At 40.6% G+C, this 21,936-nt stretch overlaps 1 protein-coding gene across 1 annotated transcript; it reads left to right on the forward strand.

Moving 5' to 3' along the window:
- Window positions 1-2,471: 2,471 nt before the first annotated feature.
- On the forward strand, window positions 2,472-7,925 carry LOC141392406 (uncharacterized). Its single transcript, XM_073965351.1, has 3 exons — window positions 2,472-3,321; window positions 4,477-6,414; window positions 6,733-7,925. The coding sequence occupies exons 1-3, from the start codon at window positions 2,472-2,474 to the stop codon at window positions 7,923-7,925; spliced, it is 3,981 nt and encodes a 1,326-aa protein (XP_073821452.1).
- The last annotated feature ends 14,011 nt before the right edge of the window (window positions 7,926-21,936 follow it).

The raw sequence follows: 21,936 nt of genomic DNA on the forward strand, positions 1-21,936 counted from the left end.
GACGAATATTTTAGTGTGCTACAAATAGAGTGACAAGTTTAATCATGCCCTCCATATTATGGTGGAAAGTATAATAAATTAGGGTATTACAATTATCTTAAAATTGTGTGCTACGAAAATAACTGGTGGATTTAAATTATATGAATTTCCGTTATTTAAAAAAATTAACGGAATATTTTTTAGGCATTCATATTATCTGTATTCATTTTACAACAACAACTACTGTATAGGATTTCACTTACTATTTGAAATGTTTTCGTGAAAAACCTAAAACTCGATTTTCGGTTAGTCGATTATTTGAGAGTGTACTAAAAAAGTTGACTTTCGATTATTCGTTAACCGCCAAAAACCGATTTTAATCGAATATAAACGTCCATGATGTATATATTTATAAAAAGTACGGGCCATTGCCCGGTTTTAGCACACCCAATAGTCAACTACGACTAATAGTCGTCCATGATTAATAGTCGACAACGAATAATAATGGAATATGACTAATGCTCGACTACGAATAATAGTTGACTCCGTCTTTCGAAAGTCGATTAAGAATAATCGATTATCCGGTTTTTGCACGGTCAATGGTCGACTACGACTTTTAGAAATTTTACGGCTAATAATCGATTAACCGAAATTGATTTTACATATCCCTAGCGTATAATTAAATTTGTCGTTTCGTTTGTAAAATGTGAAGCTTCCTAACTTGATATAAAAGTTTCTATTGCTCCTAGTATGAATGAAAATGGGCTATAACGGTCCATGTTTTGATATAGCAAGCATAGAATAGTACCTCCCGATTTTGAAGGTTGTGGCCCCAATATCCCACCGAAATTGCCGAATTTTGGTATTAATTTTTCGTTTATGATATAAAACATTTCACCTGAAATTTGCCGGTATAGGTCAACGTCCCCCGACTTTGGTATTTTTGATATTTTCAAGTTTTTAGTCTCCTTAGACCGCTGAAATGGCTGGAATTTGGTATTAAGTCTTCGTTGGCGGTATAAAACGTTCCACCTGAAACTTGTTGGTACAGGTACATGACTTCATATAGCCCCCATAGAACGGTACCTACCGATTTTCGGTACTTTGAAGGTTGTGGCCTCAATATTCCACCGAAATGGCTGAAATTTGGTATTTATCGTTGGGGGTATACAACTTTCCACCTGAAATTTGCGGGGTATATCAACATCTTCATATAGCACTCATATAACGGTATCTCCCAACTTTTGGTATTTTCAAGGATTTAGTCTCAATATACCACTGAAATGACTGGAATTTGGTATTTAGTCTTCGTTAGCGGTATAAAAAGTTACACCTGAAATTTGTCGGTATAGGTCAACGTCTTCGTATAGCTCCCACTTAACGGCAGCTCCCGATTTTTGGTATTTGAAGGTTGTGGCCTCAATATACCACTGGATTTGGAGTATAAAACTTTCCGTCGGAAATTTGTCCGTGTAAGTCATTTTATAGTCACCTAGAACGGAACACACGGAACAGAAACATTATAACAGGTGTAACGACAAGTTACCTCCGGTTGCTGGGATACGCTTGCGGGGGTAGTGCTCGCCACAGAAAATTTATATTTGTAGTGACTGAGAGTGAAACTATAGGGTTTGAGATAAAAATTCTGTGTATGATCTTTATTGATGTGTTTATACGACTGCACAATGGTTATTATATTAGGAAACTTATTCTACGAGGGTGTTGCCGCCGTTTACCTACTTGGTGTCATAAATTTCAATTACGTTAAATTTTATTTTGATTATTTTTTATTTTATTAATTTTCATTTGAGTCATTTATTTGAATGGGGATATCTTCCCCAAGAATTCTAATTTGCGAATATGTACATACTTTCAATTTAGAGTAAATTTCATCTTATGTAAAAACACACATATTTATATTTTTATATACTTCTACTTTTTTCTATTCCTCTTTGACCGTATGTATTTGTTATTGTTTTTTGATCTTTCAAGGAGAAGTAACGGTCCTTGTTTATGTGTCACGTAGACAAAATGCCCAACGACAGAAATAAGCATAGATTATTAACTTTGTAAATTTAGTCGGTAAAAAGGCACGGTCAAAGACAAAATTGTTTTAAAGCGCTCGCTCGCTCACTTTCTTTGCTAATTTTATTAATTTGTAAAATAAAGTGAAATATTTGCACACGGAGTGCTCTTAGAAATTTTGTTCTTTTATTTAAAAGCCGGCTCATATTAACCCGTGCCGCAACATTCTTTAAAACAATTTTTATGAAGTTTTAAATAAAACAAATTTAATATCTTCGTGGTTGAACAACAATAAATAAAGAAAATTATAATTCGCTACTACGCTTCGCGCGAATAAACAACAAATAATTGTGCGTTTCATATTTATAAGAAACAAAAGTTCTTCGTGAACAAACAAAATACAAATTAAAAGAGTCAAGAAGACCAACATTTTTTAATATTGAAAATAATTGAAATAAAATTACACAATGTCCCACCAAGAAGGATTAAAAAGCAATTTTAATTGCAACAAGTGTAATGAAGTGGACAATGATGACATGGTACAGTGTGATAAATGTGATAAGTGGTATCATTTTAATTGTGTTGGCGTCAACAGTAGTGTATCCGAGGTGAGTTGGAGTTGTGACGGATGTAACCTCAATAAGGAGACAACATCCATGGAGGAAAATCAGTCCGCAGCAAATACCATAGGTTTGCTGAATGTGCCGCAAGCGACATCGTCCCCAACAAATGCAGGGGAGTTACTGCAAATGGCAAGTAAGACCACAAGTGGAACCGGCGGAAGAATTCCAACAGCTTCCACAACATCGACATCCGTGAATAGGCCAACGAACACTTTGTTTCAAGGTAAAGCGAAAGACAATAGAACAAATACGGTTCCCTCTTCGCTAGTACCAGTGAATTCATCTGCAATCACGGGCACACATTCGTCCACATCAAACATAAATCAACAAAACCCGGTTTCAAGCCAACAAAATAACAACGTTACACTACAAGTGGATTTGCAGCTTAAAATGTTGGAAGAACAGCAGCGTATGCAGCAAGAGTTTTTAGAAAGAAAATATCAGATTCTCTCTCAATGTAGTCAACAAGAACAGACCCATCAAAACTCGTTTAATATGACGTCAAATTGGAATATTTTTTCCGGGCCAACTCCCTCTCAACTTGCAGCACGGCATTCAATTCCTCGTGATCTACCACATTTCCATGGAGACCCGGAAGAATGGCCGCTTTTCATAAGCAGTTTTGAAAACAGTACTGCGGTAGCCGGTTACTCTCACGCAGAGAATTTAATACGGCTACAATCGTGTCTTAAAGGTAAGGCCAAGGAGCTAGTGAGAAGTAAACTTATGCTGCCTGCAATGGTGCCGGAAATAATTCAAACTTTAAGAATGTATTTTGGACGGCCGGAGCATATTCTTGAACGAGTTATAGAAAAAGCGAGGAAATTTCCTCCCCCGAAGGATAAATTAGAGGGTATAATCGAATTTGCACTATGCGTAAAAAATATTTGTTCTACCATGGAGGCATGCAAGTTAGACTCTCATCTGAACAACCCCATGTTGGTGAAGGAGTTGTTGGATAAACTGAACAGTCAGTATAAATTAAATTGGGCTACACATCCTAAGGACGATCGGATTCCAATCGTGAAATTATTTAGTGATTGGATTTTCCAAATTGCAGATGCCGCCAGTACAGTCGTATCAACAATTCCATCATCAAGAAGCGCTCCAGTGAATACACATGCAGAAGACGTACAACAAAGCAAAATAGTGTGTTTTTCTTGCAGAAGCAATGATCACAAAGTTTCTGTATGCAGTGAATTTAAGAAACTCTCATTGGATCAAAAGTGGAAGTTGGTGAAGACACACAATTTATGCCGGCAATGTTTAAATAGGCACCGCCGTAAGTGTTTCATTAATAAAGAATGCGGAATTGATGGTTGTGCTGCTAAGCACCATAGATTGCTGCACAAATACGTGGACCAACAACAATCGTCTTCAGGACAAAGCAGAGCTATTTCGGCAGCCAACACTACCAGTGAAACAATTAATTCTCATTCCATTAAAGAGCAAAATCGAAGTTCATTTTTTAGAATTCTACCGGTGCGCCTTTTGAAGACAAAAGGGTTCATAGACACATATGCCTTTCTCGACGAGGGTTCTTCTGTAACGTTGATTGAAAGAGACGTTTTTGATCTACTTGATCTCGAAGGTGTTGAAGAACCACTTTGCCTAAAATGGACGGGAGATACAACTCGCCAAGAAAATACATCAAGAAAAGCTTCGATTTCTATTGCAAATTCTAAAAATGGTGCAAAGTTCTTTTTAAATAGTGTTCATACTGTTGACGGTTTAGATTTACCCACACAGTCGCTGGAAATGGAGGAATTGATATCAAAGTACAAATATCTTGCTGGTCTCCCAATAGAATCTTATACAAATGTTAAACCAACAATTTTAATTGGAGCAGATAATTGGAAGCTCGCAGTGCCACTAAAGATACGGGAAGGTTTGTGGAATCAACCTATTGCCACAAAAACGCGGTTAGGTTGGACAATTCAGGGGCCCAACGACTGTTACCGTCCAGGTTCGTGGCTTAATATACATCATTGTGACTGTCAAGAAAAATACAATGAGCTGCATCAAATGGTGAAAGAAAATTTTAATCTTGAAGATTCATCAGTGAAAACCGTAGTTTCCGCGCAGGACTCCATGTCAATGAATATTTTGAAGACTTCGTGTCAGAATGTGGACGGCCGTTATGAAGTGGGTTTGTTATGGAAGTATAATGTGAAACAACTGCCAGAGAGTTACAACAATGCCCGTAAACGTCTTACGTGTCTACAAAAGAAATTTCAGAAAGATAAAAATCTTCGGGATGTTCTCCAAGAACAAATCAACAACTTGCTGAAAAAGGGATATGCAAGAAAATTATCTGATGAAGAGATAAGTAACAATGGTTATCCCGTATGGTACCTGCCAACATTTATAACACTCAACCCCAACAAACCGGGTAAAATTCGAATGGTGTGGGATGGCGCAGCAAAATCTAATGGAGTTTGTCTCAATGACTTTATACACTGTGGACCAGACTTGTTAAAATCATTGGTTGATATTTTGCTGAGTTTCCGCGTAGGAAAAATTGCAATTTGTGGAGATATCGCCGAAATGTTCCATCGAATCAACGTTAGGAAAGAAGACATGCATGCACAGAGATTTTTATGGTGCGATGAAAACGATAATCCTGAGAAGCCGAGTATTTATGTAATGAGAGCGCTTACCTTTGGAATATGCTGTGCACCATGCATTGCACATTATGTACGAGACTTCAATGCTGAGCAATTTAAGAACGAGTTTCCACGAGCCGTCGAAGCCATACAACAATATCACTATGTGGATGATTTCATCGATAGCGTCAACGATGATGAACAGGCGATCGAATTAGCGTCACAAGTACAATATATTCATTCCGCTGGAGGATTTCATATCCGAAATTGGTCGTCAAACAGCAATGGAGTCATCAGCCATCTACAGGATGATTCATCAAAAGATCAGAAGCCACGAGATCTTGCTGAAACTGAAAAGGTTCTTGGTATGTATTGGGATCCTAACAAAGACTCGTTTGTATATATTTTCAGATTTGCCAGACTTCGTCGTGATCTGTTTGCCAGCGAATTAATTCCCACAAAAAGAGAACTACTACAGGTGCTGATGTCAATTTTCGATCCGCTGGGGTTGATATCATGCTACACGACCACATTGAAAATCCTTCTTCAGGAAGTCTGGCGATCTGGAATTGACTGGGATGATGAAATCTGCAACCCTTTACACGTCAAATGGCGGAAATGGAAAACAGCTATCGACTACATATCGTCAATTGAAATTTCCCGATGTTACTCTCCACATATAAATGAAGCGACCGAAGTTGAACTGCACACATTCGTCGACGCAGGCGAAGACGCTTACGCAGCAGTGTGCTATTTACGGGTTGCGTACCAGGGTGGATGTGACGTCACTATCGTTATTGGCAAATCCAAAGTTGCTCCGATAAAACCAATGTCAATACCAAGACTGGAGCTTCAAGCTGCTATTGCGGGTGTTAGACTAGCCAACAAAGTCATAAATATTAAACGTATTAATTTTACATCAAAATACTTCTGGACGGATTCCAAGACTGTGTTGCAGTGGCTTCGAATGGACCCCAAAAAGTTTCAACAATTCGTCATGCATCGTGTTGGAGAAATCTTGGAGACGACTGAGGTGACACAATGGCGATGGGTACCCTCCAAAATGAATCCTGCAGATCTGGCAACGAAATACCAAACGCGCTGGGATGCTGCTATGTGGTTCTCGGGGCCTAAATTTCTTCATGAAAATAAATCAACATGGCCCACTTGTACCAATGTGGGTGAATGCGGACAAGAGGAAATGAGACATCAAGTATTTATTATAAACAAAAGCAAACAATTTAATTTGGAATATTTTTCCAACTGGAGAAGACTTTACCGAGCAGTAGCTACATTTATACTCTACGTGAGCAGATTAAAATCGAGATGTAAAGGAAGGGAACCACCAAAAGATATTTCCTTTGAGATGATACAACAAGCGAAGGTTTTTCTCTTCCGACAAGCTCAGGAGAGCGAATATCTTGGAGAAATTTGTAGTTTAAAAAAGGGTAAGAGTATTGAAAAAAGCAGTAAACTAATTTCCTGTAATATCTTTCTAGATGACGAGGGCATATTAAGGGCCAGGGGCCGTGTATTATATCTAAATCACCAAGATACAATAATATTGCCTACCATGCACCATGTTACCGTCCTGTTAGTTCGCTATGTACATGAGAACTTTCACCACATATCGCATGAGACCGTCATCAACAACATCAAAAGTCAATATTACATACCCAAACTTCGCGTTCTGTACAAAAGCATACGTCGATCCTGTCAACATTGCAAGAATTTATCAGCCAATCCGGTTATGCCACAAATGTCTACACTGCCTAAAGCAAGGCTAGCCAGCTTCGAGCGACCATTTACGTATGTCGGCATTGACTACTTTGGACCACTATACGTTACTGTGGGCAGAAGAAAGGAGAAAAGATGGGGTGTGCTTTTTACCTGTCTTACAGTTCGTGCAGTGCACATCGAAATTGCCTACAGCCTTGATACCAGTTCATGTGTTATGTGCATTAACAATTTCATTGCTCGAAGAGGGATTCCCAACGAGATCTACACTGATAACGGGACAAATTTTAAGGCTACAGCGAAAATATTCTCACCCGAATCCAAAGCTTTCGATCTGAAAGATACAGCCTCTATGCTCGACCACATCAAGTGGAAATTTAATCCACCTGCAGCTCCCCACATGGGTGGAGCCTGGGAAAGACTCGTCCGATCCGTGAAAACAACAGTATACACCATTTGTCCAAACGCAAACTTTAATGATGAAACTTTAAGAAACGCCATGGCAGAGGCCGAATTCATAATTAACTCCAGACCACTCACATTCGTTTCTCTGGAGTCATGTGACGACGAGGCACTCACACCGAACCACTTGTTATTGGGTTCATCCAGCGGCTACAAGCCCATAGTCACCGAAACAGTCGACCTGCGTCTACGATGGCGACAAACTCAACAATTCTCCGACCAATTTTGGCGTCGTTGGGTAAAAGAGTACATGCCAACTTTAACCAGAAGAGGAAAATGGTTCCAGAAAACAGAACCACTAAAAGTTGGTGATATCGTAATCATCATCGACGAGAACCTGCCAAGACATTGCTGGCCAAAAGGCAAAATAATCAACACCATAATAGCCAAAGATGGGCAAGTACGTCAAGCAACTGTTCGTACCCAGCACGGTGTCTTCCAACGACCAACAGCCAAGTTAGCAAAATTAGACGTCGGCATTATTGATCAGTAAAATCGTCCCAGGAGCTCATTTACGAGGAGGGGAATGTTGCCGCCGTTTACCTACTTGGTGTCATAAATTTCAATTACGTTAAATTTTATTTTGATTATTTTTTATTTTATTAATTTTCATTTGAGTCATTTATTTGAATGGGGATATCTTCCCCAAGAATTCTAATTTGCGAATATGTACATACTTTCAATTTAGAGTAAATTTCATCTTATGTAAAAACACACATATTTATATTTTTATATACTTCTACTTTTTTCTATTCCTCTTTGACCGTATGTATTTGTTATTGTTTTTTGATCTTTCAAGGAGAAGTAACGGTCCTTGTTTATGTGTCACGTAGACAAAATGCCCAACGACAGAAATAAGCATAGATTATTAACTTTGTAAATTTAGTCGGTAAAAAGGCACGGTCAAAGACAAAATTGTTTTAAAGCGCTCGCTCGCTCACTTTCTTTGCTAATTTTATTAATTTGTAAAATAAAGTGAAATATTTGCACACGGAGTGCTCTTAGAAATTTTGTTCTTTTATTTAAAAGCCGGCTCATATTAACCCGTGCCGCAACAGAGGGTAACGCTGCAACGGTTAGCGGAACTCGTTCGGGAACAAGGACGGCTCATTGTACCTCGGCTCTCGTTGCTGGGCGTTGGCGGAAATGTCCGACTGTCGGCTCCGTCTCAGAAGGGCTGGAGTTTCGTCGGTGTCTACGGGTCACTTCGTTGTCTCGCGTTCCGATGAGCTTGTAAATTTCCGGCCTATGTTGGTTTTGCGTTGCGACGAATTCTATATATTATGGTCGATGGTCTCGTCGACTCAAAGACTCGCGGAAAGATTTTACCAATTTCGATATGTTAAAGTCAATGGCCACGTCGACTCAAAGACTCGCGGGGAAATTTAATGGGTTTTGATATATTAAAGTCAATGGCCACGTCGACTCAAAGACTCGAGGGGAAATTTAATGGGTTTTGATATATTCAAGTCAATGGCCACGTCGACTCAAAGACTCGCGGGAAAATTTAACAAACTATGATAAGTTATAGTCTATGGCCACGTCGACTCAAAGACTCGCGGGTAAATTTAACAAATTTGTATATGTTGTAGTCTATGGCCACGTCGACTCAGAGACTCGCGGGGAAATTTAATGAGTTTTGATATATTAAAGTCAATGGTCACGTCGACTCAAAGACTCGCGGCAAAATTTAACAAAATTTTATATGTTAAAGTCAATGGCCACGTCGACTCAAAGACTCGCGGGAAAATTTAACAAACTTTGATATGTTATAGTCTATGGTCACGTCGACTCAAAGATTCGCGGGTAAATTTAACAAATTTTTATATGTTGTAGTCTATGGCCACATCGACTCAGAGACTCGCGGGGAAATTTAATGAGTTTTGATATATTAAAGTCAATGGCCACGTCGACTCAAAGACTCGCGGAAAGATTTAACAAAATTTTATATGTTAAAGTCAAGTGCCACGTCGACTCAAAGACTCGCGGGGAAATTTAATGAGTTCTGATATATTGAAGTCAATGGCCACGTCGACTCAAAGACTCGCGGGAAAATTTAATAAATTTTGATGTGTTATACACTATTCGCACTTTCACACTGTTTTCACTAGGTCAACTCACCTCCTGTTTACTTGTAATCTTCGCTGGTGTCGCGGCTGGTAGTACTTTGTTCACTGGTGGGTGGTACACGACTGATCCCCACTTTAATTACTCGCTCGCTTTTATTGCCTCGGTATTGACTTCCAGGTTTCTTTTCAACAGCCTTCCCGACGCTGCCTCTCTGCTTCTAATCTTACCACGTGGCCTCTCGGATAACGGGACCTTGTTTGTGTTTTGAGTAACGGGACCTGGTTGGCAACGAAACAATTGGTCGATCCCAAGCCATGTGTTTTGGGCTCAACTGTACCTGTAGATTTGCCATCCTGTTCGGCAATAATGAAACATTGTATGTAATGTAGAATTAAGCTTTAATGACAAGCAGGAAAAAAACAACAACAAAAATAATTCGGAAACAAAATAATAATTCAAAAAAAAACAAAAACAAATTATGGACTCCACAAGGTCATCCCGTTTCAACGTAGGCCTTTTGTGTGGCCGAAAATGAGGGACGATTTTCGTCCTCACACTACCCCTCCTTCACCGGGGGTGGATGGTGATTGATCCGCCCCGAGAAATTAAGATGCGGAACCATTGGTCCGCCACCACAACTAGCGCCTTGGTCCGCTTGCCCGGCTTCCATGCCTTTAGCTCCGCCGCAACATGGTGCTCCAACTGCCGCTTCACATCTTCCGGCAGTTTTACTGGACAGCTGAACAATTGTTCCGCCACATCCTCCAATGTCTTCTCCGAGGTTCCACCCGTATCCAATCGTTCATCCCCTCCGAGGTCCAGCGATGAGGCCATTACCGACATGGCTGACGACGATGTCGACGATTTGGGTGAGTACACGGCGGAATTCACGGATTCCCGTTCTGCCGGGCGGCCATGTGCCAGTTCCAGGAACACCGTTGACGGTGGGCTACTAACGGAGTCTCGTGTCTTCCGGGGTGGCGTCACAAATTCTTGGGGGACGAAGATTGGCTGGTGCCGCAACATGGGAGGCCGAGGGTGATGGGCAGAACTTCCACCGATGGACGACTTTCTCGTATGATCTGGCTATTTCCACAACTATGTTGATGCCCGCGGCGTAAAAGGGCGACACGACAGTCGTTGTCACCTGGGAGGTGGGTTTGCTTGCACGGGGTGGTGTGACATCGTCGGTACCGCTCGAAAGCTCGATCACCTCATCCTCGGACACCAGGTTGATGACTTCCGGTTCGGAGATGGGGGAAGTTATAGGCTGATATGGTTTCCTGGCGGGGGTTCCTACAGCTCCTTCAAGGGGTCCCCTATGCGGTGTGGCTGGTTCTCCCTGACCTTTCCCCTCCTCTCGCATCTTCAGTCGGCCAACTCTCCTTCCGTAAGCCGGTTCAAAACCAGGTAGCACTTGGCCAGAGGAGGTATTGGGCCCAGGGGCACTTGTCGTGGTAGCGTGCTGATGCAACTGCGTGGCTTCCGCGCCTCAAGCTGCATGTACCGCTCCTTGTAGAACGCCTTGGTACGTGGAATTGGCGTTTTACGGCTTCGTTTTCCCATCGTAATCAAGACAAATCTGTGGAAGAGACAAGACGGGCGAAAAGAACAGAAATTATTTCGAGTGTTTGGTTTGATTATTAGCGGGAATGAGTGGATTAGTATCTACAAAAGGTTTGAGTTCACTTAGAGTCATATTGAGGGTCGACGACCGGGTATTGTCGGTTTGAGGGTCGAGGACGCGAACGATCACGGGTGATACGAAGCTCACGACTCTATAAGGTCCACCGTATTTAGGCGCCAACTTGGCTGCGAAACTTTCCACATCTTTCGTAAGTAGGTGTTTTTTATCAAGAACTAGGTCTCCTATCTTCGGCCTCCAGGGTCGTCTTCGTAGGTTATAGTGTCGGCGTTGATCCTCGGCCGATCTGCCTAAATGATGTCTAACCAGCTTGAAGACCTCCTGGAGTTCTTTGGACTTTTGCTCGGGGTTGCACGTGCCTGGTACAACTTCATCAAAGATGGCGGACGGAAACCGAGGTTCACGCCCTTGCTCCAAATACGCGGGACTATATCCAGTCGACTCAGACGTGCTCGTGTTTAGGGCTAAGCTTATTTCTGGGAGACTTTCATTCCATTTGTTATGCTCGTTGCGTGCTATCTGGAGTGTACGGAGCTGCAATCTTCATCATTTGGGTGTCTAGCGATATGTCGGAACAGTTGGTTGTCAATGATGAGGAAATCCGAGTATTTTTCCGGTTTGGGTTTCACCTCCTCCATCTTCTTTGCCAGCCAAGGGCACGTAGGCTTATCATCCACCACGGCTCTCCGCAGCGTTTCGAGGGGTTGACGAGATAAGGCATCGGCGACCACGTTGTATCTGCCCTTCCTGTATTGTACGGAAAATTTGTACTGCTGCAATTCGAGTGCCCAACGTGCCAAGCGTTCGGTGGGGGTATCAATGGAGTTCAACCATTTCAGCGACATATGGTCAGTGATAACTTGGAACTGATACCCTTCTAAATACGGCCGCATTTTACGGATCCCCCATACGATGGCCAAACATTCCTTCTCCGTGGCTGAGTATTTTTTTTCAGCTCCATTGAGTGTCCTACTAGCATATGCGATCACACGATCTCCTTCCTCTAACTCTTGGATCAGTACGGCTCCCAAACCGCATTCGCTGGCGTCGGTCTGCAACTTAAATGGTTTCGAAAAATCCGGGCATGCCAACACCCAACAGAAAAGGACGGGTACTCGGTCGCAATTGTGCGCGAAATGGCCGTCTTGCCCGCAGCGCCTACAGGCTGTCCGGGGATTTATTCGAGGCAATCGACTGTCGCTCTTCCGGGTCCATCCGGCGATGCTGCTCTCGTGTGGTCGGTGGTAGCGCAGATCTTCCAGGGTCAGAAAGTCCCTCCTTTGTATATACCACTGGTACTCGGGAAGCGCATTTCGGAAAATCTTCTCCACCTTCTGGGCCTCTGTCAGGTTGCTGTGTCGCATGAGGTTCTGCATGTGGAGCGAAAAGTTCTTGATTGTTTCTCGCGGCTTCTGTCTTCTCTTCCGTATCTCCTCCTCCAAGTGCTCGAAATACCGTAGGTGTAGGAAGAACTTGAGTAATCCTTCCCGGAAACTCTCCCACGTACTCCAATGCTTATTTTTATTTCGGTACCACACTAGTGCTTTACCTCTAAGTACCTCCGGCATAACCGCCGGTAGTAGATTTGCCTCCAGGCCATACCTGGTGGTGAGCTCCTCGATTCTCTCTAGGAAGTCCCAGGGCTCGCATTCCCCGTCGTATGATACGTTGCATTTTCTGACTTGCTCTGCCGTGGTTTTCACCGAAGTCGCGGTCGTCGCCGTGGGGGTCTCCCTCGGCTGCTCCTTGTGCGGTGTGTCGGTGGCTTTCTCCCCTTTTCTGGAAGAACACTCACCACAGAATCGTGCATCCCGCACATTCCTGTCGTTAAGCTTATCCAGCTCCTGCTCGAGCTTTTCCGTCGTAACTGCCTCACCATCCACGTTGGTTACCGTAATTCCCGGCAGATTCCTTGGCGATGCGGGTCTTGTCGTAGGTGGTGACGTAGTCGTTTCATGTTTCGCCTGTAAGATCAGCAGTTTGGCGCGTCGTTTTGGGTCATGCTGCTCTCCAAGAAATTGCACAAACCGTTTTCTCAATTCCTCGACTGTTCCACTAGGGTCACGGTCAAATTCTCCTAGATATGTCACCAATTCCTCTTTGCGTAGACCGTAAGCCCATGTCAGTCGTATCGTGTCCTCCATGTTGTTCTAAGTTCAGAATTTGTATCTTTTCTCTTTTAAAAGCTGTTTATTCAACTCTCTGTCCCTGCTCGGGCGTCACTGTAACGACAATTTACCTCCGGTTGCTGGGATACGCTCGCGGGGATAGGGCTCGCCACAGAAAATTTATATTTGCAGTGACTGAGAATGAAACTATAGGGTTTGAGATACAAATTCCGTGTATGATATTTATTGATGTGTTTATACGACTGCACAATGGTTATTATATTAGGAAACTTATTCTACGAGGGTAACGCTGCAACGGTTAGCGGAACTCGTTCGGGAACAAGGACGGTTCGTTCGGTCTCAGAAGGGCTGGAGTTTCGTCGGTGTCTACGGGTCACTTCGTTGTCTCGCGTTCCGATGAGCTTGTAAATTTCCGGCCTATGTTGGTTTTGCGTTGCGACGAATTCTATATATTATGGTCGATGGTCTCGTCGACTCAAAGACTCGCGGAAAGATTTTACCAATTTTGATATGTTAAAGTCAATTTCCACGTCGACTCAAAGACTCGCGGGGAAATTTAATGGGTTTTGATATATTAAAGTCAATGGCCACGTCGACTCAAAGATTCGCGGTAAAATTTAACAAAATTGTATATGTTAAAGTCAATGGCCACGTCGACTCGAAGACTCGCGGGAAAATTTAACAAACTTTGATAAGTTATAGTCTATGGCCACGTCGACTCAAAGACTCGCGGGTAAATTTAACAATTTTGTATATGTTGTAGTCTATGGCCACGTCGACTCAGAGACTCGCGGAGAAATTTAATGAGTTTTGATATATTAAAGTCAATGGCCACGTCGACTCAAAGACTCGCGGGGAAATTTAATGGGTTTTGATATATTAAAGTCAATGGCCACGTCGACTCAAAGATTCGCGGTAAAATTTAACAAAATTGTATATGTTAAAGTCAATGGCCACGTCGACTCAAAGACTCGCGGGTAAATTTAACAATTTTGTATATGTTGTAGTCTATGGCCACGTCGACTCAGAGACTCGCGGAGAAATTTAATGAGTTTTGATATATTAAAGTCAATGGCCACGTCGACTCAAAGACTCGCGATAAAATTTTAACAAATTTTGATATGTTATAGTCTATGGCCACGTCGACTCAAAAACTCGCGGTAAAATTTAACAAGTTTTGATATGTTATAGTCTATGGCCACGTCCACTCAAAGACTCGCGGTAAAATTCAACAAATTTTGATATGTTATAGCCTATGGCCACGTCGACTCAAAGACTCGCGGTAAAATTTAACAAGTTTTGATGTGTTATAGTCTATGGCCACGTCGACTCAAAGACTCGGGGTAAAATTTAACAAATTTTGATGTGTTATATACTATTCGAACTTTCACGCTGTTTTCACTAGGTCAACTCACCTCCTATTTACTTGTAATCTTCGCTGGTGTCGCGGCTGGTAGTACTTTGTTCACTGGTGGGTGGTACACGACTGATCCCCACTTTAATTACTCGCTCGCTTTTATTGCCTCGGTATTGACTTCCAGGTTTCTTTTCAACAGCCTTCCCGACGCTGCCTCTCTGCTTCTAATCTTACCACGTGGCCTCTCGGATAACGGGACCTTGTTTGTGTTTTGAGTAACGGGACCTGGTTGGCAACGAAACAATTGGTCGATCCCAAGCCATGTGTTTTGGGCTCAACTGTACCTGTAGATTTGCCATCCTGTTCGGCAATAATGAAACACTGTATGTAATGTAGAATTAAGCTTTAATGACAAGCAGGAAAAAAACAACAACAAAAATAATTCTGAAACAAAATAATAATTTAAAAAAAAAAACAAATTCTGGACTCCACAAGGTCATCCCATTTCAACGTAGGCCTTTTGTGTGGCCGAAAATGAGGGACGACTTTCGTCGTCACACAGGTACAAAACATTCCTTGCAAAACAATCAGACTGCATACGTCCACGTTTGGCCAAGGTGAGACGTAAAGTTACCAACCAATTTAAGATTTTTTTTGAAGATTTTCCTGTCGGATTGCTTGTTAATTGGAATTTTGTGTTCCCAAAAGATAAAATCTTACTGGCAAAAACTACCCATTCGCATATATGTAGGATTAATCTAACCTTCATGGACCGGTATTGCCCAATTTTATGTATTTCGAGGGGGTTTTGTCAAATTTCCGAGCCGAGATTGCTATAATTTGGTATTGTGTTTAGTCGGAGTATAGAAAAAACAACGATGAGCTTTTTTAAAGAGTGCTGCTACATTTTTCTTTTGAAATGAATGTAACTCGGTATTTTGGAACCTCAATGAGTAAAAAACCTCCACTCAGAAAATTGTCAGCATAGAGTGATTATCATCAGTTAACATATTATTCTCCTCCAAAGAAGTATACTTAACGTAGAGAAAGAGCTTAGTAGTTACTAATTGTTCATATCTGCTTCAATACAGTTATGGTGGAGGGTACTAAGAGTTCGGCTCGACCCAACTAAACGCCGTTCTTACTTATTTTGGTATTGTTTTTTGTTGTAGCCTTTCTCTTATTAGTTTTGATCATTAATTTTTAGCCAAATTATCTTCCTACACTGTGACGTCCTTCATAGTCAGCCCTTCTATTCTCTCATATTTATTACCTCTGCTCCATTTGTTGTTGTTCGTTCGTTTGTATGTCTATTTGCCAATTGGTTAACATTTCGCGTGACCATAGTAAAACATCCTAGATTGAGGATTCTTGATCGGATTATGCTTTAGTGAGCTAGTATAAATACTGGAGAATAGCAGTTGGTTGAGGAAATTGTAAATCATACCGCGAACTAAAGCCGTTAGTTCAGAAGTAAGTAATAGATAAAATAAGGTTGTGTGCGTAGTCTTCTGTGAATAATTGAATCGAATAACGTTAATATCGTATTGTAGATTCGTAATCTAATAGAACCCTCTTATCGGGAAATAAAACAACGTCTAAACGGAGTTAATTTAAACCTAATTCCATAACAATACTATTGATTCACATATTTACAATACCAATTTTGTTTTTATATCATGTTTACTTTGACCCTGTTCCTTACATTCCATACGTATAAATTTGTATTCATAAATGTTTTTATTCCATTACGGTAGGTTATTAATTCGTTTAAATACTTTCAAATAGTTACAAATTAAAACGTTCCCTCCCCCTCCCACTCAAGTTATTTCAATTACATTACAACAAATATTGTCACTAATTCCTATTTTGAAATCTTAACTATTTCTCTAAACAAGTAAAATTCCATTTGCCGAAGCCAATTTTCAAAATATGCTAATATTACTTTTGCCGCCATTACAACATTCTTATCTCAATGATATCAGACAAATTAAAACAATAACACTTAAGCAGCATTGTTTTGTCACCCCCTCCATCTCCTGCCAACGAAAGTTTTCAAGACACAAACAAAGAAGCAATTCATAAAATACTTAAAATTCTTATCTTCATGTTGCCAAATATGAAATTCTTTATGAATTGCAAGACCGTACTGACGACGACATTAAGAACCGAAATCAAAAAGTTTGACAAACAAAACCAAAAAAACCCCAACTAAAATAATACCAAATGACAATTGATATCAAGTTTTGATGGAGAACAGACACCGGACCGGACGAATGGACAATGACAGACATTGGCATAAGGAGTTGTTGGTAAGGAAAATCATTGTGTTTTAGGGGAGAGGGGCGATAACCAAAGTGACAATTTCCTATGGAAATGAAGATGAAAATGGAAATTGTAAATGAAAATTCCATAATGCCATGATAAATATTTCCAAGCTAAAAGTTAACAAACAGACGAAAAGTACTAAGAGTAGGACAAACACACATAGAGGGGGACTAATAGATAGACAGACGGACAAAACACACTTAATCTTCTTAATTCTAATAAAAATATTTATATTTGCATTGCATACAATTGTCGAAAAATTCTCAACAATTTCAAATGAAGAGTGAAGAAAATGATAAGGAATGTAAATAATATTCATTCTTTCATTCGTTCATTCGTTCGTTCGTTCAGTGTTTGCTTAGCCATAACAAAAATCCACAAAATCACAGACATTTTGACATTTCCATTGACCTTCTTAAATTTGAAGTCAGTTATTTATAGAATTATGAAAGTTTGGGAATTTAACCACAAATTAAGGAGGATAATTATCCAATTGCAAGTAATTGAATTGTCGAATTGTGGTGTTGAAATGGGATGAAGATTTGCAAAGAATACAAAGCACAATTGTTAATATTAAATGTAGATTCGGAGTCGAGCTATTTTGCAGGAATCGAAGCCTGGGTCGAAAAAACATAACTCGATACCGTGCATAACTTTTGTCTACATTTATCAATATATTCTTTAATTCCTTAATTTCGTTCATTCATATTATAAGAAAACTGTGAGAAAACATGTAAGCAAAAACTATATACTCAGTTAAAATATAAGTATATTTACTATCATTTGAGCTCTATTCTTTTCTTCTATATTTTCACTTTGTCGAGAACTTCTAAATTTTTTGAAAGCAAATTACAATGGAATTTTCTTAATATATCTTCACATTTATGGCAAAATTAACAGTATAAATATTTTGGCATGCACTGGCAACACGAAAATAGCATTGTGCTACAAAAGTTTACCAAAAAATTATTCAGGATTTCTGATTTAAAAATTCTGTCTTGCTGGGGTACACGGAAAACGAAAATACATACTTTCGATTTCTTTGAGTCCCTTAGTTTTTTTTTCATTTTATAAGAGTAGAATTAAATTTTCTTACTTACTTACTTAGTTGTTCCATTACAGAACATTTGTTCCATAGACCGAACTAAGAAAATATGGAAAAAAGATGGAATACCGCGCCTTTCCATTTCTTCATCCACTTGTATGCTCCATCGAAGCTTAGGCCTGCAGATTCTGCGTGCACCGCCATGTGGCATGTATTCATACGCCTTTTTAGCGGGTTCATCATCGCTTATTATCATGATATGGCCTAGCCAAAGCAATCGTTGCATCTCGATACGTTTAACTATATTCATGTCTTTGTATAGCTTATATATAGCTCGTGGTTCATACGACGTCGATATTCACCGTCAACGCAACTCGGCCCGTAGATCTTTCGAAGAAGTTTCCTCTTAAACACACCAGCACTGCCTTATCTGCTTGCGCAAGTACCCATGCTACGGAGCCATACATTAGCACGGGTAGTATCAGCGTTTTGTATAGTGTTATTTTTGTTTGACGAGATGTGGCTTTGTTTTTAAATTGCTTACTTAGACCATAGTAGCATCTGTTGGCCAATACAATTCTTCTTCTTATTTCACAACTGATGTTGTTTGTTGTGTTTATGGCAGTGCCGAGGTAGACGAAGTCTTTAACTACCTCAAAATTGTAGGTACCAACTTCCACAGTTGGTCCGAGCTCTATGGACGCTTTGCGCGTCGACACCATCAATTTGGTCTTTTCGCCGTTTACCGCCAGACCCACTTTCGCAGATTCTGCTTCGACCTTCCTAAAGGTATCAGTTACTTCCTTTACTGATCGTCCCATGATGTCTATGTCATCAGCATAGGCAAGTAACATGTGGCTATTGGTGTAAATTGTGCCATTTCTTTTGACATTTGCATCTCGTATTACCTTTTGCAGCAAAATGTTGAATAGGTCACACGAAAGGCTGTCTCCTTGTCTGAAACCTCTTTGGTACAAAATTCTTCGGAGAGGTTCTTTCTAATTTTAACTGAGGACCTAGTATCAGTTAAAGTCATCTTACAAAGCCGGATGAGCTTTGCGGGGATACCAAATTCAGACATTGCATGGAATACCTTTGAATGCTGCTTTATAATCGACAAAAAGGTGAAATGTGTCGATATGCATCTCTTGGGTCTTCTCTAGGATTTGCCGCAGGGTAAATATCTGGTCAATGGTGGCTTGCCATCCCATCTTCTGGGATTGGTTCTGTGGTATCATCGTCTTCGCTACTATTGGATACCAGCAGATTTGGAGAAATGTTCCTTCCATATCCTGAGCACGCTATCTGTATCTGTTACCAGATTACCTTGCTGGTCTCTACAGGAGGATGTGCCTGTACCAAAGCCATCTGTTTGATGTTTCACTCTTTGGTAGAATTTTCGGACTTCATTCTGGCTCCTGTACATCTCGATTTTTTCACACTCCCGCTTTTCCATTTTTCTCTTTTTCTTGCGGAAAAGACGTTTCTCTTCTCTCCTTTTCTCCCGATATCTCTCTCGTGCGCTACGCGTTGCTACTGATTGTAAAGTAGCTCTATATGCCGCATTTTTAACTTCGGTAGCAGCACGACACTCCTGGTCATACCATGAATTCCTTTGTGGAGGTCTCTGGAATCCAAGTATGGATTTTGCGGCTGTATGCATGGAGTGGGCAATATTTTGCCATTGTGCTGTTATGTTATCGGGACAAGGAGTGCTCGCGTTAAGCAATTGGGCTAGTTGAGTGGAATATGCTGTGGCTATCTGTTGTGTTTGCAGCCTATCGATGTCCAACTTCCGCATTGTGTCTGTTCGTGTTTTATTTGCAACGTTTAGACGGGTACGTACCTTTGCTGCAACAAGGTAGTGGTCCGAATCAATGTTTGCGCCTCGGAACGATCGTACATCCAACACGCTGGATGAATGTCTTCCATCTATCACAACATGATCAATTTGATTACTTGTTCTTTGATCTGGAGACAGCCAGGTGCCCTTATGAATATCGAGATGATTAAATCTGGTACTACTAACTACCATGTTTTTTGCAGCTGCAAAGTCTATCAGCCTCATACCATTGTCAGGTGTTTCACTGTGGAGACTGAATTTCCCGACTGTTGGCCCAAAGATATTCTCCTTTCCAATTTTGGCATTAAAATCGCCTAGAATGATTTTAATGTCATGGGCAGGGCAACGGTCATATGTTTCTTCTAAGCGCTCGTAAAATATATCTTTGGTCTGTTCGTCCTTTTCTTCAGTGGGAGCATGCGCGCAAATAAAGCTGATGTTGAAGAATTTAGCTTTTATTCGAATTGCAGCAAGTCTTTCATTCACTGGGAAGAAGCTGGATACCAGATGTTTTAGTCTCCGACTAACTACGAATCCGCAACCAAACTCATGCTTTACGTCATGGCAGCTATGATAAAGTGCGTCACCTTTAGGTGTTGTTGTGAGGCCTTTCCCAATCCATCGTATTTCCTGTATGGCAGTAATATCGGTCTTGTACTTTTCAAGTACGTCTGCCAATGCGAAGACTGCACCTTCTCTATAAAGAGTGCGAACATTCCAGGTGCAGATTCGCAGATCATGGTCCTTAAAACGTTTGCGGGGTTCGTCAACTTGAGAGGGGGTTTGTTTTTCTTTTCTTTCGTTTTTTCATAGTAGGCTGTTTTTTCTAGGGGAGGGTTACTAACCCGACGCCCAAACCCAAGTTTTTAACGTTCTTATGGGTGAACGCGCGGCACATGTTAGCTCACTACCTTTAACGGGTGTTTAAGGCTGTTCCCCAGGTGACACCACAGGGAGGTCAGTGTCCACTTGAGATGAAAGAGGGAACAAGATAAATCGTGGGCTTTGCCATGTTAAAACCGGTCAGGACGGTTCCTTGGTATCTTCAATCCCCTACGCCAATTAAATTTTTTACATTTTCTTAGATTTTTAATTTTGCACAACAGATTATTTTTCACACAGATTTCTATTATTCTTTTTTCATACCCTCCACCATAATATAGAAGGTTTAAATAAATTTGTCATTCCGTTTGAAACACATCGGAATTAGGGTTGAACTTAATCACGTGTAGACGTTGTTTTATCCCCCGATACGATTTGTACCAAATAAAACAGGTTTCGTTTTGGATTACGGTTCTACAATGCTTTATTGACGTTATTCACTTATTAACGCAAGACTTTATTTCTCTTCTAAGCACAAAGCTTATCTCCAGTAAGCACAAATCTTTACTCTATTCGGGTTAATATTTACTCTTTAGTTTACACAGACGACTTAACAAGCGGAATGATTTATAACTACTCAATTCCCACCCGCTACACACTCTTATTTATACCCGCTTGCCTATGCATAGACTGTTCCACATCTGGGAGGTTCTCCAATGTTCAAACATGATCCAGATGCACGTATTCTACGCTGCTTAGAATATACCAAACAGTATTATTTATGTTAAGGAATTTATGTTAGCTGTCGAAAATGAGAAAAACTAATAAAATTGTTTAAAAAATATATGTTCCTCAATTTTTTATGTTTAAACTTTTTTGCTTTTTATTAATATCCGTTCAATCTTTCAGTATCAGAACTTCTCTTTCCGCGAAAGGGTCAATAGATGACCAATTAGCCAAATTTTGGGAATTAGAAGAGGTTGCTCACAAGAAGGTGTTGTCAGAAGAAGACAGGAAGCGTGAGTCTACAACTAAAAGAAACGAGTGCAGTAAGATTTATAAATATACTCTTTTTAACCCAAAGATTGTTGATTTTCAAAAGATAGTCTATAGTTGTCGGATTTTGCGAGCTAAAACCTGGTTAAATTCCACATCCGAAATCGTAGGGAATGCGTCATGTATAAGAAGAACTTACAGGGTCAAATAGTGACACCGAAGAAAAAACCCAGTTTGGCCGAACGTTTACAAACACAGGCTTTGATTTT

This window comes from Musca autumnalis, unplaced genomic scaffold, assembly GCF_047663935.1.
Source record: "Musca autumnalis isolate F117 unplaced genomic scaffold, ASM4766393v1 scaffold_2, whole genome shotgun sequence".
In the NCBI taxonomy this organism is placed as follows: domain Eukaryota; kingdom Metazoa; phylum Arthropoda; class Insecta; order Diptera; family Muscidae; genus Musca; species Musca autumnalis.